The 16,731-nt window shown below is 35.1% G+C and overlaps 1 protein-coding gene across 2 annotated transcripts; it reads right to left on the bottom strand.

The window, feature by feature from the left end:
• Window positions 1-77: 77 nt before the first annotated feature.
• Window positions 78-11,923, bottom strand: LOC106051070 (uncharacterized). 2 transcript variants are annotated; one of them, XM_056017578.1, is made up of 5 exons: window positions 11,809-11,923; window positions 6,981-7,107; window positions 4,447-4,570; window positions 2,561-2,724; window positions 78-1,442 (listed from the first exon to the last, which is right to left on the bottom strand). In XM_056017578.1, the coding sequence occupies exons 2-5, from the start codon at window positions 7,105-7,107 to the stop codon at window positions 1,210-1,212; spliced, it is 648 nt and encodes a 215-aa protein (XP_055873553.1). In that variant the 5' UTR covers window positions 11,809-11,923; the 3' UTR covers window positions 78-1,209. The 2 variants fall into 2 exon arrangements, with proteins under 2 accessions (XP_055873553.1, XP_055873552.1); XM_056017577.1 differs by lacking the exon at window positions 11,809-11,923 and adding an exon at window positions 11,329-11,699.
• Between the last annotated feature and the right edge of the window lie 4,808 nt (window positions 11,924-16,731).

Below are 16,731 nucleotides of genomic sequence, written 5' to 3'. Positions count from 1 at the left end.
AAATAGTGAAATAATTATGTAAAAATAACGTAATTAAACAAATTGGAACTGAAAGCATAATTAAAACATGGGCTACATTAAGCATAAGTTGACACGTTCCTTTATTTATTACATAAGATATACATTAATTTCACAAGATTCGTCTATATGTATTTATATCTTTTGGATTATCTTACAATTGTAATAGGTACATATACAAGTGCATAGAACAAAAACAAGAGCACCAAAAATAGTTTTTACTAAAGTAAATATTTAAAGATATAAAGATTTACCGATACAGAGGTGAACCTCAGTAAATCAAGTTGCAATCAACACAAGCTTACACAAAGGGAAACTTTGCTGGATCTACATATCTCCAAGTGTGAACCAACGTATGGTCATTTGTTGTATTTTGACACAATAGCCAACAACGGTCTTAAAAGACTTGTCTTTTCGCTTTGGTCCATCAGGTTTCCTTTATGTATGTCTATTAGCTTTCCATAAGGTTAACATTTCACATACATCTAACGTCTGTGTTTGCAATCATTTAAAAAAGTAAATACAGAAACACAATAACAGGAAATGGAATGGTTGTTAGCTTTTTTTTAAACTTTTAAGTAGTTTTTCTTTAACTCTTAAAGTGCTTAGCTGTTTTACACGAAGACATACAAAAGGAAATTACTATGTTCACGTTTAGAGGCTAAACTACCACACGCATCTTAAGGGTTAAGTATGTGTCTGAAACTAGAATTTCTGTGGAGTTCTTCATAACAAAATTTAGTTAATTTAATTTAATGCATGTCATGGATTGCCGAGGCTAATTTAATTGAGGAACTCTTCAATACTCTGAAGAAACAAATGCTGGACTGGTTCTATTAAGTTGTAAGGCTTGCTGTCAAAAGTCCTCCTTCAAGGTAGAGTGGAGGAAGCAGGAAGAAAGGGTCTTCCAAGGATAAGCTGGCTGGGCAACGTGAAGGAATAGATCGACCTCTCTTTAAATATTCTTCCAAGAACAGCTGCTTACCGGTCAAGTGGAGGGACTCGGTGACGTGAACTGTCACAGCTCTACTGCCACGAGAATGTCAAGGGACAGGTCACAGATGATAATGATGATGAATTTTTTTGTAAACATCACAAAGGACATATAATCTACGTGAGTGACCTCCAGGGAAATGATTCAGAAATATTACCATTCTTTTACCACTTTGTTTGTCTTAATTTCCGCTTAAACTAATCAATCTTATAGTTAGTGTCTGCTTTGGTTTCGTGTATAACAGCCCTCACGTTACTCTTCAGTGTAAAATATCTTAGAAAAAACAAGCTTCCTTTGGAGTCCTCGTATGTCTCCTTCAATAATTTGAAAGCTGCTGAAGTGTCTTTGAAGTCGCCATACATCCCATTGATATCTCTCTTCAATGTTCGGATGTTTCTCTGTAAGTTTTCATTATCCATGACGTCTTCATCTGTAAGGACAAATATAACGTTGTATAGTTGGCATGCCTGGTAACTAGCGTTACAAATAAGTCTTTATTAGGTTTTATTAAGAATAAATGATTAAACTTAAAAAAAATAAAGTAACGATTGTATTGATACGTATTGATATACGTAAGATTTATAAATATTAGTACACTTTCCAGGCTCTCTGTAAACTGCACCATACGACACTACCAACTCAAATAACTTGACAACTCTGAGCTTCAAAATAACGTAACACTTTAAGCTTAAATAAATCACAGCCAATACTGTACAATAGGCAACACGTAACTCTGACTGCAGAAATATTTCACCGTTGACAACTGTACCGCCGTATCAACTCTTGTACCGCCGTATCAACTCTTGTACCGCCGTATCAACTCTTGTACCGCCGTATCAACTCTTGTACCGCTGTATCATCTTTTCTAACCTCTTAGCCTCGTCCCGGACTTGCACTTGGTTCAAATGTTCCGGAATGACTTCACACACTGAGCTCGCTGTACCGGACTTGAGTGTAGGTCGTGACTTTGTGTCATACTCGTCGTAATGCGACTTACTAAACCAAACTGTACTGAACCACGCTGAACTGAGCCGCCTTGACTGTGACACCTTCCCTCTCTATATAGAGTCACCGGTGGCTTTTAAAAACCGACCAAACGTCACGCGTCTTTTACAGATGATCACATGACCGTATTTGACGTAACTGGCCTCAGTACTGTTTACGACACAGATCCTTTTCGAAACGTCACTAGTCGCGGTTGACCGTCGCTACTCATTACATTGACTGTTTGTCTAGCGCTACGCACACACACAATTACCCCTATCCACATCGCCACCAGAGTTATAACAATATATCATAAAATGTATTATTGTTATCTAATTTCTAATTCTATTTTTAGTGTTTGATTTAGTTTCGTTCATCAGTACACTAGTTGTTTCTCCTATAAAAAATATTTATAAATATTAAGCTGACTAAACATAACAAGAAAATGCAAAAACACTTCCTGCCGTCCTGCCAAAGATTTGAACTAGGTCGTAAAAAATCTTCTTTTCTGAAATTCCCAAATTTATCAAACAAAACGAAACAGCGACAAAACAATAACACAACCTTCGATAGGCTCGGAGTCAAATCCTGTAGCTTTGAGAAGGAACCTGAAAGCCTGCTTGGTTTTACTAATCGGCTCTTCTTCAGTAAGAGACATGATTTCATTTTTTATGTCTGGATCGTTGCAGTCTATTTTAGATACTTGTAACAGACTTTTCAATCGAACTCTGGAATTAAAAAAAAACAAACTACAACCACCTTATATATCATTTTAAAATAAATTACCTCCTTTCATCGACTTTAAGAGCGAATTTTCCTCTCTAGATAACTAATGAATATTTTATAAAAAAAACACCCGGGCGTTTTGCAAACCCCCTTGCTACCTAAGTGCTACTTTTAATAACCTTGCTACCTAAGTGCTACTTTCAATAACCTTGCTACCTAAGTGTTGCTTTCAATAACCTTGCTACATAAGTGCTACTTTCAATAACCTTGCTACCTAAGTGTTACTTTCAATAACCTTGCTACCTAAGTACTACTTTCAATAACCTTGCTACCTAAGTGCTACTTACAATAACTTTGCTACCTAAGTGCTACTTTCAATAACCTTGCTACCTAAGTGCTACTTTCAATAACCTTGCTACCTAAGTGTTACTTTCAATAACCTTGCTACCTAAGTGCTACTTTCAATAACCTTGCTACCTAAGTGCTACTTTCAATAACCTTGCTACCTAAGTGCTACTTTCAATAACCTTGCTACCTAAGTGCTACTTTCAATAACCTTGCTACCAAAGTGCTACTTTCAATAACCTTGCTACCAAAGTGCTACTTTCAATAACCTTGCTACCTAAGTGCTACTTTCCATAACCTTGCTACCTAAGTGCTACTTTCAATAACCTTGCTACCTAAGTGCTACTTTCAATAACCTTGCTACCTAAGTGCTACATTCAATAACCTTGCTACCTAAGTGCTACTTTCAATAACCTTGCTACCTAAGTGCTACTTTCAATAACCTTGCTACCTAAGTGCTACTTTCAATAACCTTGCTACCTAAGTGCTACTTTCAATAACCTTGCTACCTAAGTGCTACTTTCAATAACCTTGCTACCTAAGTGCTACTTTCAATAACCTTGCTACCTAAGTGCTACGTTCAATAACCTTGCTACCTAAGTTATTCTTTCAATAACCTTGCTACCTAAGTGCTACGTTCAATAACCTTGCTACCTAAGTGCTACTTTCAATAACCTTGCTACCTAAGTGCTACTTTCAATAACCTTGCTACCTAAGTGCTACTTTCAATAACCTTGCTACCAAAGTGCTGGTAATATTATGTTACATCTTATTCTTATTCATCTGTGTATCCGCCTCCGCCTCCATTTTTGTTAACATTCTAGTACCTTACAGTTTCTGCGCCGAGGAGTGAATTAATGAAAGTAAGATAAATTGATTAAGGTAGGAAACATTGAATCTTCGGTTTGAAAAAAAGTTTAAGCAGGAAGCAAGCTGTTTTTCGGGGTTCGAAAAATCGGTCTGTTAAGTCAATAAGTTTCAAACTTAATATGAAGTCAATTTTTTGGAAACTATTTATTGGATTTTAACTACTGCTTGATGTATTGTTTAATCTTTTTATGAGGAATTCTTCTTAAAGATTAAATTATTTTAATTTGTTTAATTCTTTTAATTCTTCACTTGATCAAAGATTTCAGACCTACAGATCGGATTAAAACAATCGATTCCCTTGAAGCTTTTACCTTTCATTAGTGTCTGCTGTATTTAACACTTACCTTTCATTAGTGTCTGCTGTATTTAACACTTACCTTTCATTAGTGTCTGCTGTATTTAACACTTACCTTTCATTAGTGTCTGCTGTATTTAACAATTACCTTTCATTAGTGTCTGCTGTATTTAACACTTACCTTTCATTAGTGTCTGCTGTATTTAACACTTACCTTTCATTAGTTTCCGCTGTATTTGCGATGTCCGCCACAGAATAGACAAACTCCAAATTATCGCTTGTGACAGTTTTTTTAATCAGAGTTTTTAACTGTCCATACCTCAGAAGTGGAAAGGTAGCTTTATGGAGATTTTAAAAAGTTATTTAAAAATTATTATGATGAAAAGATAAGAAACAAACCTTACTTCTTTATGTTGTGGATGTGGGATAAAAGAAAGTAATAGTGAACTAAACATTAGTATTTTGTCATTAAAAAATGAAGAGCTAAAACAATCGAACCCTAACCCATAACGTTATCAGCGCGACACTCTATCAGCTTAAATTTACGTCCACACAACTATTTGAGAAATTTCAGCTTAAAAAAAAATATTTCAATTTATCCCTTGAGTTTCCAACGAACTTCAAACCAACTTCCATCCTTTATTTTATTTCCATTTAGTAAATACAGTAGCCTATTGTAGGGATTAAAAACCAAACAATCAAAATATAAAAATCTTATCATAGACATCAATAAATATAAACTGGAAAAGGGAGATAACTTCATGTAACGTGAAAACATGTATATCTATTTTTGTAGGATTTCCGAATTCTGAAAAAGTTGCATGATCTTCAGTCTTAGAGATTAAATAAAACTACACAGCTGTATTATAAAGTACACAAAGTCACAAATAAAACTCTTTTATCGGCCAGTCTATAATAAGTGTCTATATTTATTTATGTCTATGAAGCTTATATAAAGAGCAAACACTCCGTTTATAAAACTATATCTACAAATAATATACAGTAATCTCCACTATCAGATATCCAGCAAGATAATTAAATACCAATAATTAATTGACTAATGGAGTATTTTTTTTTTGTTGTTTATTGATTCATGTTCCGTAAGGCACAATAAATAATTGTTTAAAATATTACTTTGATCGGAGACTGCGTGAGGGAGAAATAGCGTTGACAGTTATTGAAATTAAGGGGACTAAACCCAACTAATTTAGCCATATCTGTGAATGCTGAGGTACTAGTTTCCATGGTGGCTTTTAAACGAAATAATGAATTACCCGTAATTAGTTTTCTTATCGATTACTTTTTTTTAATGGATTCATGACCTTATGTTAATGAATAATTGTGCGAAGTTTCAGCTTGATCCGTCAATGGGTGTGTGAGAAATAACTTGCACACACAAGTTGATACAAGCTTTGCAATAGCAACCAAAAACAAAACAAGGAAATACTTCAAAATAGAGAATTGTTAGTGACGAATTGATGGGTAAATAAACAGATTTACAATTATTCGCTACGTTGGATTACTTATTTCAAAACAATCCCTCAAGGATATAATCATTTGAATCACTCTCAATGACCTCGTAAAAGCAGGCATGACTTATATAGAAACGAGCTCGCACTTAACTGTATTAAATATATGTAATTTCTTAAAACACAAAAGAGTTCCATTCGAGTTTTAAATTTTGTCATTTTTAAATTTCGTCAGAGAACAGTACCAGGAAAAAGAAGAGGCATGTCTTTCCACCCAGAAAAATGTCAGTTGTTAAGAGTAACAAAAAAACTAAAACAAATTAATTCAACTTATCTTATTCATGGCAAACCAGTAACACAGACTAAAAACGCAAAATACCTAGGTGTTATAATAAATGAAAAACTATCATGGAATCCACATATTGATGAAACTACAAAAAAATCAAACAAAGCATTAGGATTTATTAAAAGAAATTTCTATAAATCAAATAAGAACATAAAACTAAAATGTTATTTAAGCTTGGTTAGGCCAATAATAGAATATGCATCCTCCGTTTGGGACCCCTCAACTCAAGAAAACATTAAGAAACTGGAACAGACACAAAATAGAGCAGCGCGATTCATAACAAACGAATATTCACATTTGACTAGAGTAACACCTTTAGTAAAATCACTAAATTTAGAAAGCCTTCAGGACAGAAGGCTCAAAAGTAAAGTAGCAATCATACATAAAAAACTGAACCATAATCTTCAAATACAAAAACAAAGAAACAAAATTTAATAAAATACTCTGAAAGACACAAAGATAAAGGCACATTCCTCGTCCCATATGCTAGGACAAATTTGTACAAACACTCCTTCTTCCCTGGTGCTATTAGAGCATGGAATGGGTTGCCTGAGCTAGCCAGGAAAACCAGTGACTTGGCAGAATTTAAGTCATTGGTTAATATGCATGACTAAATGCATGACGCGTAGGACGTAATCATCTTCATTTTTGAAGTAACGTCTGTATTATATAAGATAAGATAAGGTAGTGATAGCGATGGGAAGTCATAAAAGAATGGATGGGCTTGCCATCGAAAGAGATTCTGTCTAAGGCAAGAGACAGTAAGGAATGGAGAATGACGGTCAAAAAATCTTAAGTGGTGCCCCAACGGTCCAACAGACCAAGGGATAGGTGAAGGTAAAAGAAAATTGAACTACATCTCAACTCTCCCATGGCTACTTAGCATCCATCAAATGGTACATTTATGCAACATGTAAAAACAACTTAAACTACCGTAGAGTTCAATGTATCCATCATGAAGACTGGTTAAGAGAAGTCTCATCTTTTTATGCTGGCTTCTGAGTAGGTGACATTCTGCGTTCAGTCTTCTGTGTGACAGCTTTAGTTCGTGTCTACTCATCTATTAACAGATTTTGGGTTTTTAAAAAAAGTTTGTTAGTTTAGATTTTTTTTTAAAAGGCAGGTTCCATTTTGTGCTCTACATAAGCGTTTCAAATAATGTATAAATTAACCATAATTTTTATTAGTAAAAAAATGAATTTAGTCTAAAACTCACTAACAATAACTATAATAATAAGGCTTTCTTTTCGAGTCCGAAGATTGAGGAATGCAGTATATTCCGTGGCTACGCAGCCCCACCTTACCTACAAATTTGGAAATGATTAGAGAGTAGTCCTATTTGAAAGGTACTGGAAATTTTCATCATCAAATTTAGATTCTAATCAATGTTAATGACACAATATCAAAGAATTACTGTAGCCTATTATATAATAATAAATTATTTCGTGCTACATAGGAAAAAACTTCAAAATTAGATTTTACGAAAAAGAAATTGTCATAAACCTTTAAAAGCATATAGAAAATAGTTCATGGACCTTTCTGAATTCTGAATCTACAATTTCAGCCAACTAAGAGCAGTAAGAGCTTTCTGAAAATCGATGACAACTATGCTTTCTGAGCACAATTTTAGAAGACCTAAGCTTGAAAGTGTTTTTTTTTTTTTAGAGACAGGATTAGTTCGGTGATTGCACCCCACGATGATTTAAACTACTGCCGAAAAAAAACGCAAACTAAAACTCTATAGCCATATAACAAGGTCCATGGTGCACGCAAAGACCTTCCTACAGGGAACAGTACCAGGCAAAAGAAGAGGCAGACAGAGAAAGCGATGGGAAGACAAAAGAAAAGAATTGACGGGCGTGTCACTAAAAGAGATTCGATCTACCGCTTTTAATAGAATCTTTTGTCATCGAGGGCCCATCATACAAATATGTGTGCCTCTAATAAGACACTCGCCGAGAGATTCGCGCACTGCTATGGCCGCTTTGAAAAAAGGTCAGTTACACAAGTTACACTTAAGGTACTGGTGGGTTTGGTCTGTAGCAGTATTTTCGTCTTGTAGAGCTGTAAGTTCTTCTTGATCTTTGCTGGCGGCTTCTTTTGTCTAGTAACTAGAATCGCAGGCAATTGCAGCTCCGCGCCAGTAAGATCATGGCCTAGCATTTAACAGTCCATTCCATCAGTGGCGTAACTAAGGGGGGGGGAGAATTTTAAGATCCCCCCGGGCCCCCACCTAGGGGGGCCCCCAAATGGGTGTTTGAAATTTATTTGTAAATACATAAATTAATATATTTGATTGACAAATAGTGTCAACGGGTGTCTTTTTTTTTTTCAACATTTATGGATTAAATTTATCACAAAGACTAAACCTAGATCTAGGTCTATCAGTACGTTGACTTTGTTGACATTTTAAAAATATTTTTTCCCAAAGAGATTAATTTTTTTTTTAAAGTTAGTTTTACATTCCAAACTTTGTTGCTACGAATAAAACTGCATGATATACAGCGAATTCTAGGTATCTTGTTACCTTTACTAAGGGGCGGACTGGCCATATGGGCAATCGGGCTAATGCCCGGTGGGCCGGTAGGCCACCAAAAGTGCCTCATGAATGCCACTATAACACGTATTAAACTTTTAATAATAATATTTTCTTGTAAAAGAGGCCCTCTGCGCGTCGTGGTTTTTTTTTTAAATCTTTTACAGACTCAACAGTATATGCTAATTTAATCTAACACATTTTCAGAAATAATGTAATAGTCTAGATCGGTACATCCGTAGACAGTGCTACTAGTAGCCTTCATCCTATTAGGGCCCACACTTTTAGCGATTAAAAAGCATCATAAGGCCTACTATATTTTTTTAAAAAAGATCCGCGATTATCTTCATTGTAGGCATGCGATCAGTTATCGATACATTATCAAACTTAACAGAATGACCTTAATGACAGGTAACCTAGAAATGGATGTCCTTCATTTAATATACAATTTAAGGGCCGGATGGTATAGAAATGCCTGGGCCAATTTTAACACCCAGTCCGCCCTTGCCTTTACTAATAATAGATCTAAATGGCGAGTATTTTATGGCTACACTAATTAACCTTGAAGCAAAATTTACAGAATCGAGTATAACTGATCCAAAAGTTATTCTTAATTATGCTAGAATAGTCCATTATTCGGGTTTGGCGTCTATAATTTCAGAATTAAACTTCACACGCGAGTTATTACCCCTCTATTCATCTTTCCTCAATCCAATGGAAACTCTATTTTTATTTCCATCTAATCCTTTTGCGTTCGCACAAAACATAAACAACAAACAATGACGTAATATCATATAATATCAGCACATCCTTCCTTTTGAAGATATTATCACACCCTTCCTTTTAAAGTTCTTAAGACTGTTATCTACTAGCAGGGCCGGTCCTAGCATTTGCGGGGCCTAGTCTGGGTAGGGATAAGCATAATGTCAATATTATTTTTTTTGAATTAGAAAATAGGCCTACTTTCTTTGCAATAAATTTTTATGAAATTAAAGCTCGCAATGACACTTTTTATTTATAGGCACCCCAAAATGTCAATTTCGTTTATTCTTCAGGAGATTTGAAGGACAGGGTTGACAATAAACCTATGCCATCTATAAAACTATAAATTCCTATAACGTTTTTTAGAAGCTACACTATAAATCAATATTTCAAGGCAATAGTAGTAGATTTATATCCCTTTATCATATCTTTATCCATAGAGAGCAAAAAAAAAAAAACTGCATAGTTCCCTAGTGAGACTGAATTGTTTAGGAACCGATATGTCGGGCGTTCATTCCAACATAAAACAAACAATAGAAAAAAGAATACTTTTTAAAAACAATGGAAAAAAACGCTAACTACTGCCAATTATCTGACAATTACAGGGTTTAGCTTCCTATCTGCTATTTAAACAATTAATTAATTAGTACTAAATGATTAACTATCTGGTTACTTTTTTTGGATTGATTTGTGAGTTGTTATTCACTATAAGAAATTATGCAAATTTTCAACTTGATCCGACAATGGGGAGGAAAAAGTGCCAAAAGTAAGCATTTGTTCCCCATATTTTGAAATCAAACAACATAATTAATCACCAGCAATTAATTAACTAATAGTTTTTTGGGTTTTTTTTTAATTCATGTCTTGTCTTGTTCAATGAATAATTGTGCGAATGTTTAACTTGATCCTCGACTGGGAAATAGGAGAAAAAACATATTCAACCTTTTTACCAGACAGACAGACAGACAGAGTGAGTTAACATAAACTTAGTAATTATTACGACCAAGACCAAATATCATTTAAGACAGGATGCCATGGTGGGAAAGGGTCGACCTCTGGGCTAAAGTGATAAAAATTGGAAGTAAATACCACACGTCTAGGTACCGAATTGTAATTCACATTCCTTAGTCTAGTTGTTCGGACATTCGTTAATGAAAAGGTAGGTTTACTGGCCTTGAAGGAGGGATACGTTAGAAAGAGAAAGAAAAATATAAGAGAAAGAGAGGAGAAAGAGAAGAAAATGAGAAGAGAAAGAGAACTTTAAGAAAGAGAACTATAATGAAAGAAATATACGAGAATAAGAACTATAAGAGAATAAGAACTATAAGAGAAAGAGAAATATAAGAGAAAGAGAAATATAGGTGAAAGAGGAATATAAGTGAAAGAGGAATATAAGAAAAAGAGAAAGATAAGAGAAAATGAAAGAGAAAGAGAAACAGAGAGACAAACGTGAGAAAATGAGAGAGTTGTGTGTGAGAGAGAGAAACAAATGAAAAGCCAGTAAGACCGAGGAGACATAGACATGCTGATAATGTGTTACATTTGTACAATCAACCAGTAAGACCGAGGAGACATAGAGACATGCTGATAATGTGTTACATTTGTACAATCAAGAAATCAAACTAGGTGGCGTGCTGTATTATTGCAGCCAGATTTACCTAGAGAAAACACATTCTATTGCTTAAGGTCCTAAGAAATATTTAGCACAGACATAATTTCTGGATGTAGGCTACAAAGGGCCCCAAAATGGCTCCATTTCAAATAGCTTAAGGCCTTTACAAGACCATTAACTGTGTGCTATTTGAAAGTAAGAGGAATTAAATATAATAATACTAATACTAAATTGAATTAGGCTACAACAGCTATATAGATCTCCGTAAGAATGGGTCAACTTAACCTAACTAGTATAAATTAAAATAATGAAATTAGTTTTAACATACACAATGAATATTTAGCAAATAAAATCGTTATAACGATACTTACTGTTAATAAGAAACTAGTCAGTAAATTCTCTTTAGTTTGTTCACATGTTAGGGTAAAAGACTTGTGTTTACTTTCGAAGTAACAAAACAAACTTATACTGTGCCCTTAAGAAAATATTCAGCTACTAACAAAATCATAAGTGAAAAATAAACGAGCTGGTGTAGAGATCCCTTTGAGTGAGTCTTCGCCCTAGTTTTCAATGAGTCACAATAAAAATGTCAACAACATTAAGTCGGATCTAAAAGGGCCAACACACACATACATGTCGTTGTAGTCTACATGTAGATGGTGGTGACCTACAAGCAGCTACACACTCTGACCAGTGTGTCTATTGCGTATCACTAGTGTGTACCTAGGGTATGTAGATCACATATCTACCAGCAATGTATTATCATACAAAGGGCTTGTTATCTCTGTCTAGGTATATATATAGCCTATTATATATCTTCCTCGATGACGGGGAAAGGTCATCTTTCTTACCTGTCAGGAAATCTACATGTCCACAGAAGAGAAGTAAATAAAATTATTAAATAATAAGACCAACGGCGTCGCTAGGGAGTGCAGACAGAAACAGGTGACACCTATAAAGGGGATAACAACAAAGTGCGGGGGGGGGGGGAGGGGAAGCGTGATGATATTAGGTAACGACTAAGGGGGAAGGGGTATAAACATTTGTTACGATTTGTTACAAGGGGAAGGGGAGGCCTAAAGATTTGTTACGTAACAAAACAAAAACGATATTTTAATTAAATAACGGGTACGGTGGTCCCTTGATTTCACGGCCCAACTTTCGTGGAAGGTCTTTATTACGAGTTTTCAAAAATATTAATGTAAAAATACTACGCGTTTTTTTTTTTAACAGCACAGGTTTTCCCCACAGGTTTTCCCATGGATTTTCCGGCGAACGCCCGATGTATAATAAGGCCTACAGAACTTGGGAAACAAAAATGAATATGTCATCGAAGCAGCTAAAAAAAAGTCTATAATTTTCCCATCATTTCTGTCGATACTGTTGTAACTCCGCTGACACTGATGGTGCGCATCAGAGCACCGTTCAACACGAGTAGGAGAAGACATGTTGATTCTACAGGAAGACTTTGTAGATCCAGCTGAAGGGATCCGCAGGTTATGGGAGTCTGAACTGTCTGGGTCTAAGTACCGTCCTGCGTGATAGCAGTGAATGGATGACCTGGAGTGACACTGGGAAGTGTGTCGGTGGTCTGTTGTAGTGTTACATAGGACTCTTAAAACTCAAGACATTACTCCCTGTGACTTGATAGCTGAAGTCCATGTCTGACTATTTGTTGTAAATAAAGATATCTTCTATTACTTCCTCCTTCATTTCGTTGAGTGCTTGCATTAGATTTACTACAATACCATGAAGAAAAATTTGATTTGGGGAAAATGATAATTAATACATTTATCTTATTTTATATAATACAGACGTTACTTCAAAAAAGAAGATGATTACGTCCAACGCGTCATGCATTTAGTCATGCATATTAACCAATGACTTAAATTCTGCCAAGTCACTGGTTTTCCTGGCTAGCTCAGGCAACCCATTCCATGCTCTAATAGCACTAGGGAAGAAGGAGTATTTGTACAAATTTGTCCTAGCATATGGGACGAGGAATGTGCCTTTATCTTTGTGTCTTTCAGAGTATTTTATTAAATTTTGTTTTTGTATTTGAAGATTATGCTTCAGTGTTTTATGTATGATTGCTACTTTACTTTTGAGCCTTCTATCCTGAAGACTTTCTTAATTTAGTGATTTTACTAAAGGTGTTACTCTTGTCAAATGTGAATATTCGTTTGTTATGAATCTCACTGCTCTATTTTGTGCCTGTTCCAGTTTCTTAATGTTTTCTTGAGTTGAGGGGTCCCAAACGGAGGATGCATATTCTATTATTGGTCTAACCAAGGTTAAATAACATTTTAGTTTTATGTTCTTATTAGATTTATAGAAATTTCTTTTAATAAATCCTAATACTTTGTTTGATTTTTTTTGTAGTTTCATCAATATGTGGATTCCATGACAGTTTTTCATTTATTATAACACCTAGGTACTTTGCGTTTTTAGTCTGTGTTACTGGTTTGGATGAATGAGATAAGTGGAATTAATTTGTTTTAGTTTTTTTGTTACTCTTAACAACTGACATTTTTCTGGGTGGAAAGACATGCTCCAATTTGATTCCCATTTCTGTAATTCATCTAATTCTCTTTGTAAAATATCTGTGTCTTGTGTTGTTTTTATTGTTCTATATATTATTCAATCGTCTGCAAATAATCTGACTTTTGTTCCTGAAGTAATGCAATTTGGTAAATCATTTATGTAAATTAAAAATAGTAGTGGCAGCATTTACAGACCACCAAATTCTAGTTTAGAATACATGCAGGAACTATGTAATCAGATTACTACACTTAAAGAGACAAATAAAAATGCAGTTTTTTGGATTATGGGTGATTTCAACCTACCTGATATAAATTGGAAAACACTACCATAGATAAACACCAAAACCTTAAGGACATAAATGAGCTTTTCATAGAAACTTTACACAACCTAAGTTTAGATCAAATCATTAAAAAGCCAACTAGATTAAACAACACATTAGATCTCTTCTTAACCAACAGACCTGGATTAGTAGTTGATTATGATATTATCCCTGGTCTATCAGACCATGAGATCATAAAAATACACAGTCAGATAAAAGCAGTAGCCAATACAAAACCCAAAAGAAAAATCTTACTCTGGAATAAATGTAACCTAACACAACTACACCAAGCTGCATTAAACTTTCAACAAACATTCTTATTAGAAAAAGACATTAACCAACCAGTCGATGACCTCTGGAATTTCATTAAAAACCATCTTAAAAGTATTATAGAAAATCACATACCAACTAAATACACATCAAACAAAATAAATAAATGCTGGTTTAATAATAGACTAAAGAAGCACTTAACCCAAAAAGTAAGCAGACAGCTGCAGAGTGAATACATAAACAATGTAATATCTAAAGATAACAACAAAAACCTATGGTCATACATTAAGTCTAAGAAAATAGAAACAACAGGATAGCGCCATTAAAAGATGAACATAACATAATACATAATGATAATGAAACTAAAGCAAACATTCTAAACAAATACTTTGCATCAGCATTCTCAGCCCCAGGAGACAAAGACATATTACTGAATTTGAACCAAGTAGACAACATAGAAGATATAGTAGTACAAGAAAATGGAATTCAAAAACTATTAGCCAACACCAAACCAAATAAAGCATCTGGACCTGATGGTATTCCAGCTAGATTACTCAAAGAAGTAAGCAATGAGCTAGCCCCAGTGTTCAAAATACTCTTTCAGGCTTCACTTAACCAGGGCAGAGTACCAAAGGACTGGAAAGAAGCTAATGTCACCCCCCTATTTAAAAAAGGAGAAAAATCTGACCCAGGAAACTACAGACCAGTATCACTTACCAGCATCACATGTAAAATCCTAGAACACATAATATGTAGCAACATCATAAACCACTTAGACAAACATAATGTCCTCACACCATACCAACATGGCTTTAGGAAATATAGATCATGTGAAACACAACTAATAGGACTAATTGATGATTTTTCAAAAGGTTTAGATAATAGTGAACAAATAGATGCTATCTTACTAGATTTTTCTAAGGCTTTTGACAAAGTTCACCACCATAGTTTGCTTAAAAAATTAAAATATTTCGGCATTAATGGTCCACTGCATCAGTGAATTAAAAGATTTTCTGATAGGGAGAGAACAAACTGTAATAATAAATAGCTCTAAATACGCATGAGATTTGCGGTATATCGAATATCATAGTAGCAATTTATAAAAACAAAACATTGGCTCAAAAATCAAATGTAACACTAGAGAAAATTCTACTTTTTTTTACAACGCTCATGGATTTTTCGCAATCGATTTTTTGAACACTTCTACTCATCCCGTCAACATCAACTTTTATATTATCGATAAAAACACATACATCAATAACAAAATCAACCAATTAGTTTATCAATTAGTCGTTATTAATTAATTAATTTTGTTTTAATTTGAATGATCGCCTTAGACAAAGTAAAAAAGGAGGAGGAGTACAATGTTGTCTTTTGGCATTTTTTTGGTCTGAGAGTTTCAAGACCTACATCAAGTTTTTTTGGTCTGAGAGCATCAAGACCTACATCAAGTTTTTTGGTCTGAGAGCATCAAGGCCTACATCAAGTTTTTTGGTCTGAGAGCATCAAGGCCTACATCAAGTTTTTTGGTCTGAGAGCATCAAGACCTACATCAAGTTTTTTGGTCTGAGAGCATCAAGACCTACATCAAGTTTTTTGGTCTGAGAGCATCAAGGCCTACATCAAGTTTTTTGGTCTGAGAGCATCAAGACCTACATCAAGTTTTTTGGTCTGAGAGCATCAAGGCCTACATCAAGTTTTTTGGTCTGAGAGCATCAAGACCTACATCAAGTTTTTTGGTCTGAGAGCATCAAGGCCTACATCAAGTTTTTTGGTCTGAGAGCATCAAGACCTACATCAAGTTTTTTGGTCTGAGAGCATCAAGGCCTACATCAAGTTTTTTGGTCTGAGAGCATCAAGACCTACATCAAGTTTTTTGGTCTGAGAGCATCAAGACCTACATCAAGTTTTTTGGTCTGAGAGCATCAAGACCTACATCAAGTTTTTTGGTCTGAGAGCATCAAGGCCTACATCAAGTTTTTTGGTCTGAGAGCATCAAATCCTACATCAAGTTTTTTGGTCTGAGAGCATCAAGGCCTACATCTAGTTCCGCATCCATGGCAGAATATTTAACATACGGCGCTTGCTCGTTGCTGCCGGGTTTTCAGCTGGACTCTTGACGCTTCTTCTAAAGAGACGACTGCTACTGCGAGTATGGAGGTATAGGTCTGATGTTGAAATATTCAGTACCATGAGACTATACGAGGCTATTATAATCTCCAAAGGTTACAGTCCATTTGGACAAGCTAATCTATTGGTCTTGAGAAAACATTTACCTATTTAAACTAATCGTTAAATAACTATAAAAGAAAAAAAAGCCCACAAGAAATTGTGTTATAATTATGACTAAGTTTGTGACTAAACTCAACGACCTCACTATGGGAGACTACCCCGCTCCTCTAGATCCCCAGCTTCTAGGGGGAGGGGGGGGGGCTCGAACGAAAATTTTGTCATGTTATGATGTAGGTAGTCACCATCCGGAAATTTTTTTTTTTATCTTTTCGTGGCCCGCGACATGAGTGTTGGAAATTAAAATGGCCCACAGGACTAGTAAGGATGGACATCGCGGGCACGCTACTCTGCCTCATCGCGGCGCCCACGTGGAAACGACCAATAGAGGAAGTGGTTAGGCTAAATGGGT

The sequence above is a fragment of the Biomphalaria glabrata genome, chromosome 18 (genome assembly GCF_947242115.1).
Source record: "Biomphalaria glabrata chromosome 18, xgBioGlab47.1, whole genome shotgun sequence".
Taxonomy (NCBI): domain Eukaryota; kingdom Metazoa; phylum Mollusca; class Gastropoda; family Planorbidae; genus Biomphalaria; species Biomphalaria glabrata.
The sequence above is the reverse complement of the archived record's forward strand: the minus strand, read 5'-3'. Positions and strand labels throughout refer to the sequence as shown.

Bases quoted from the DNA above. Each gene is read 5' to 3' on its own strand.
- LOC106051070 (XM_056017578.1), bottom strand. From the start codon at position 7,107: ATGAGTAGACACGAACTAAAGCTGTCACACAGAAGACTGAACGCAGAA. The intron at 2,725-4,446 runs GTAAGTGTTAAA...TTTTAATTCCAG, and splicing joins ACAGCGGAAACTAATGAAAG to AGTTCGATTGAAAAGTCTGT. The intron at 1,443-2,560 runs GTTGTGTTATTG...TTGTCCTTACAG, and splicing joins TGACTCCGAGCCTATCGAAG to ATGAAGACGTCATGGATAAT.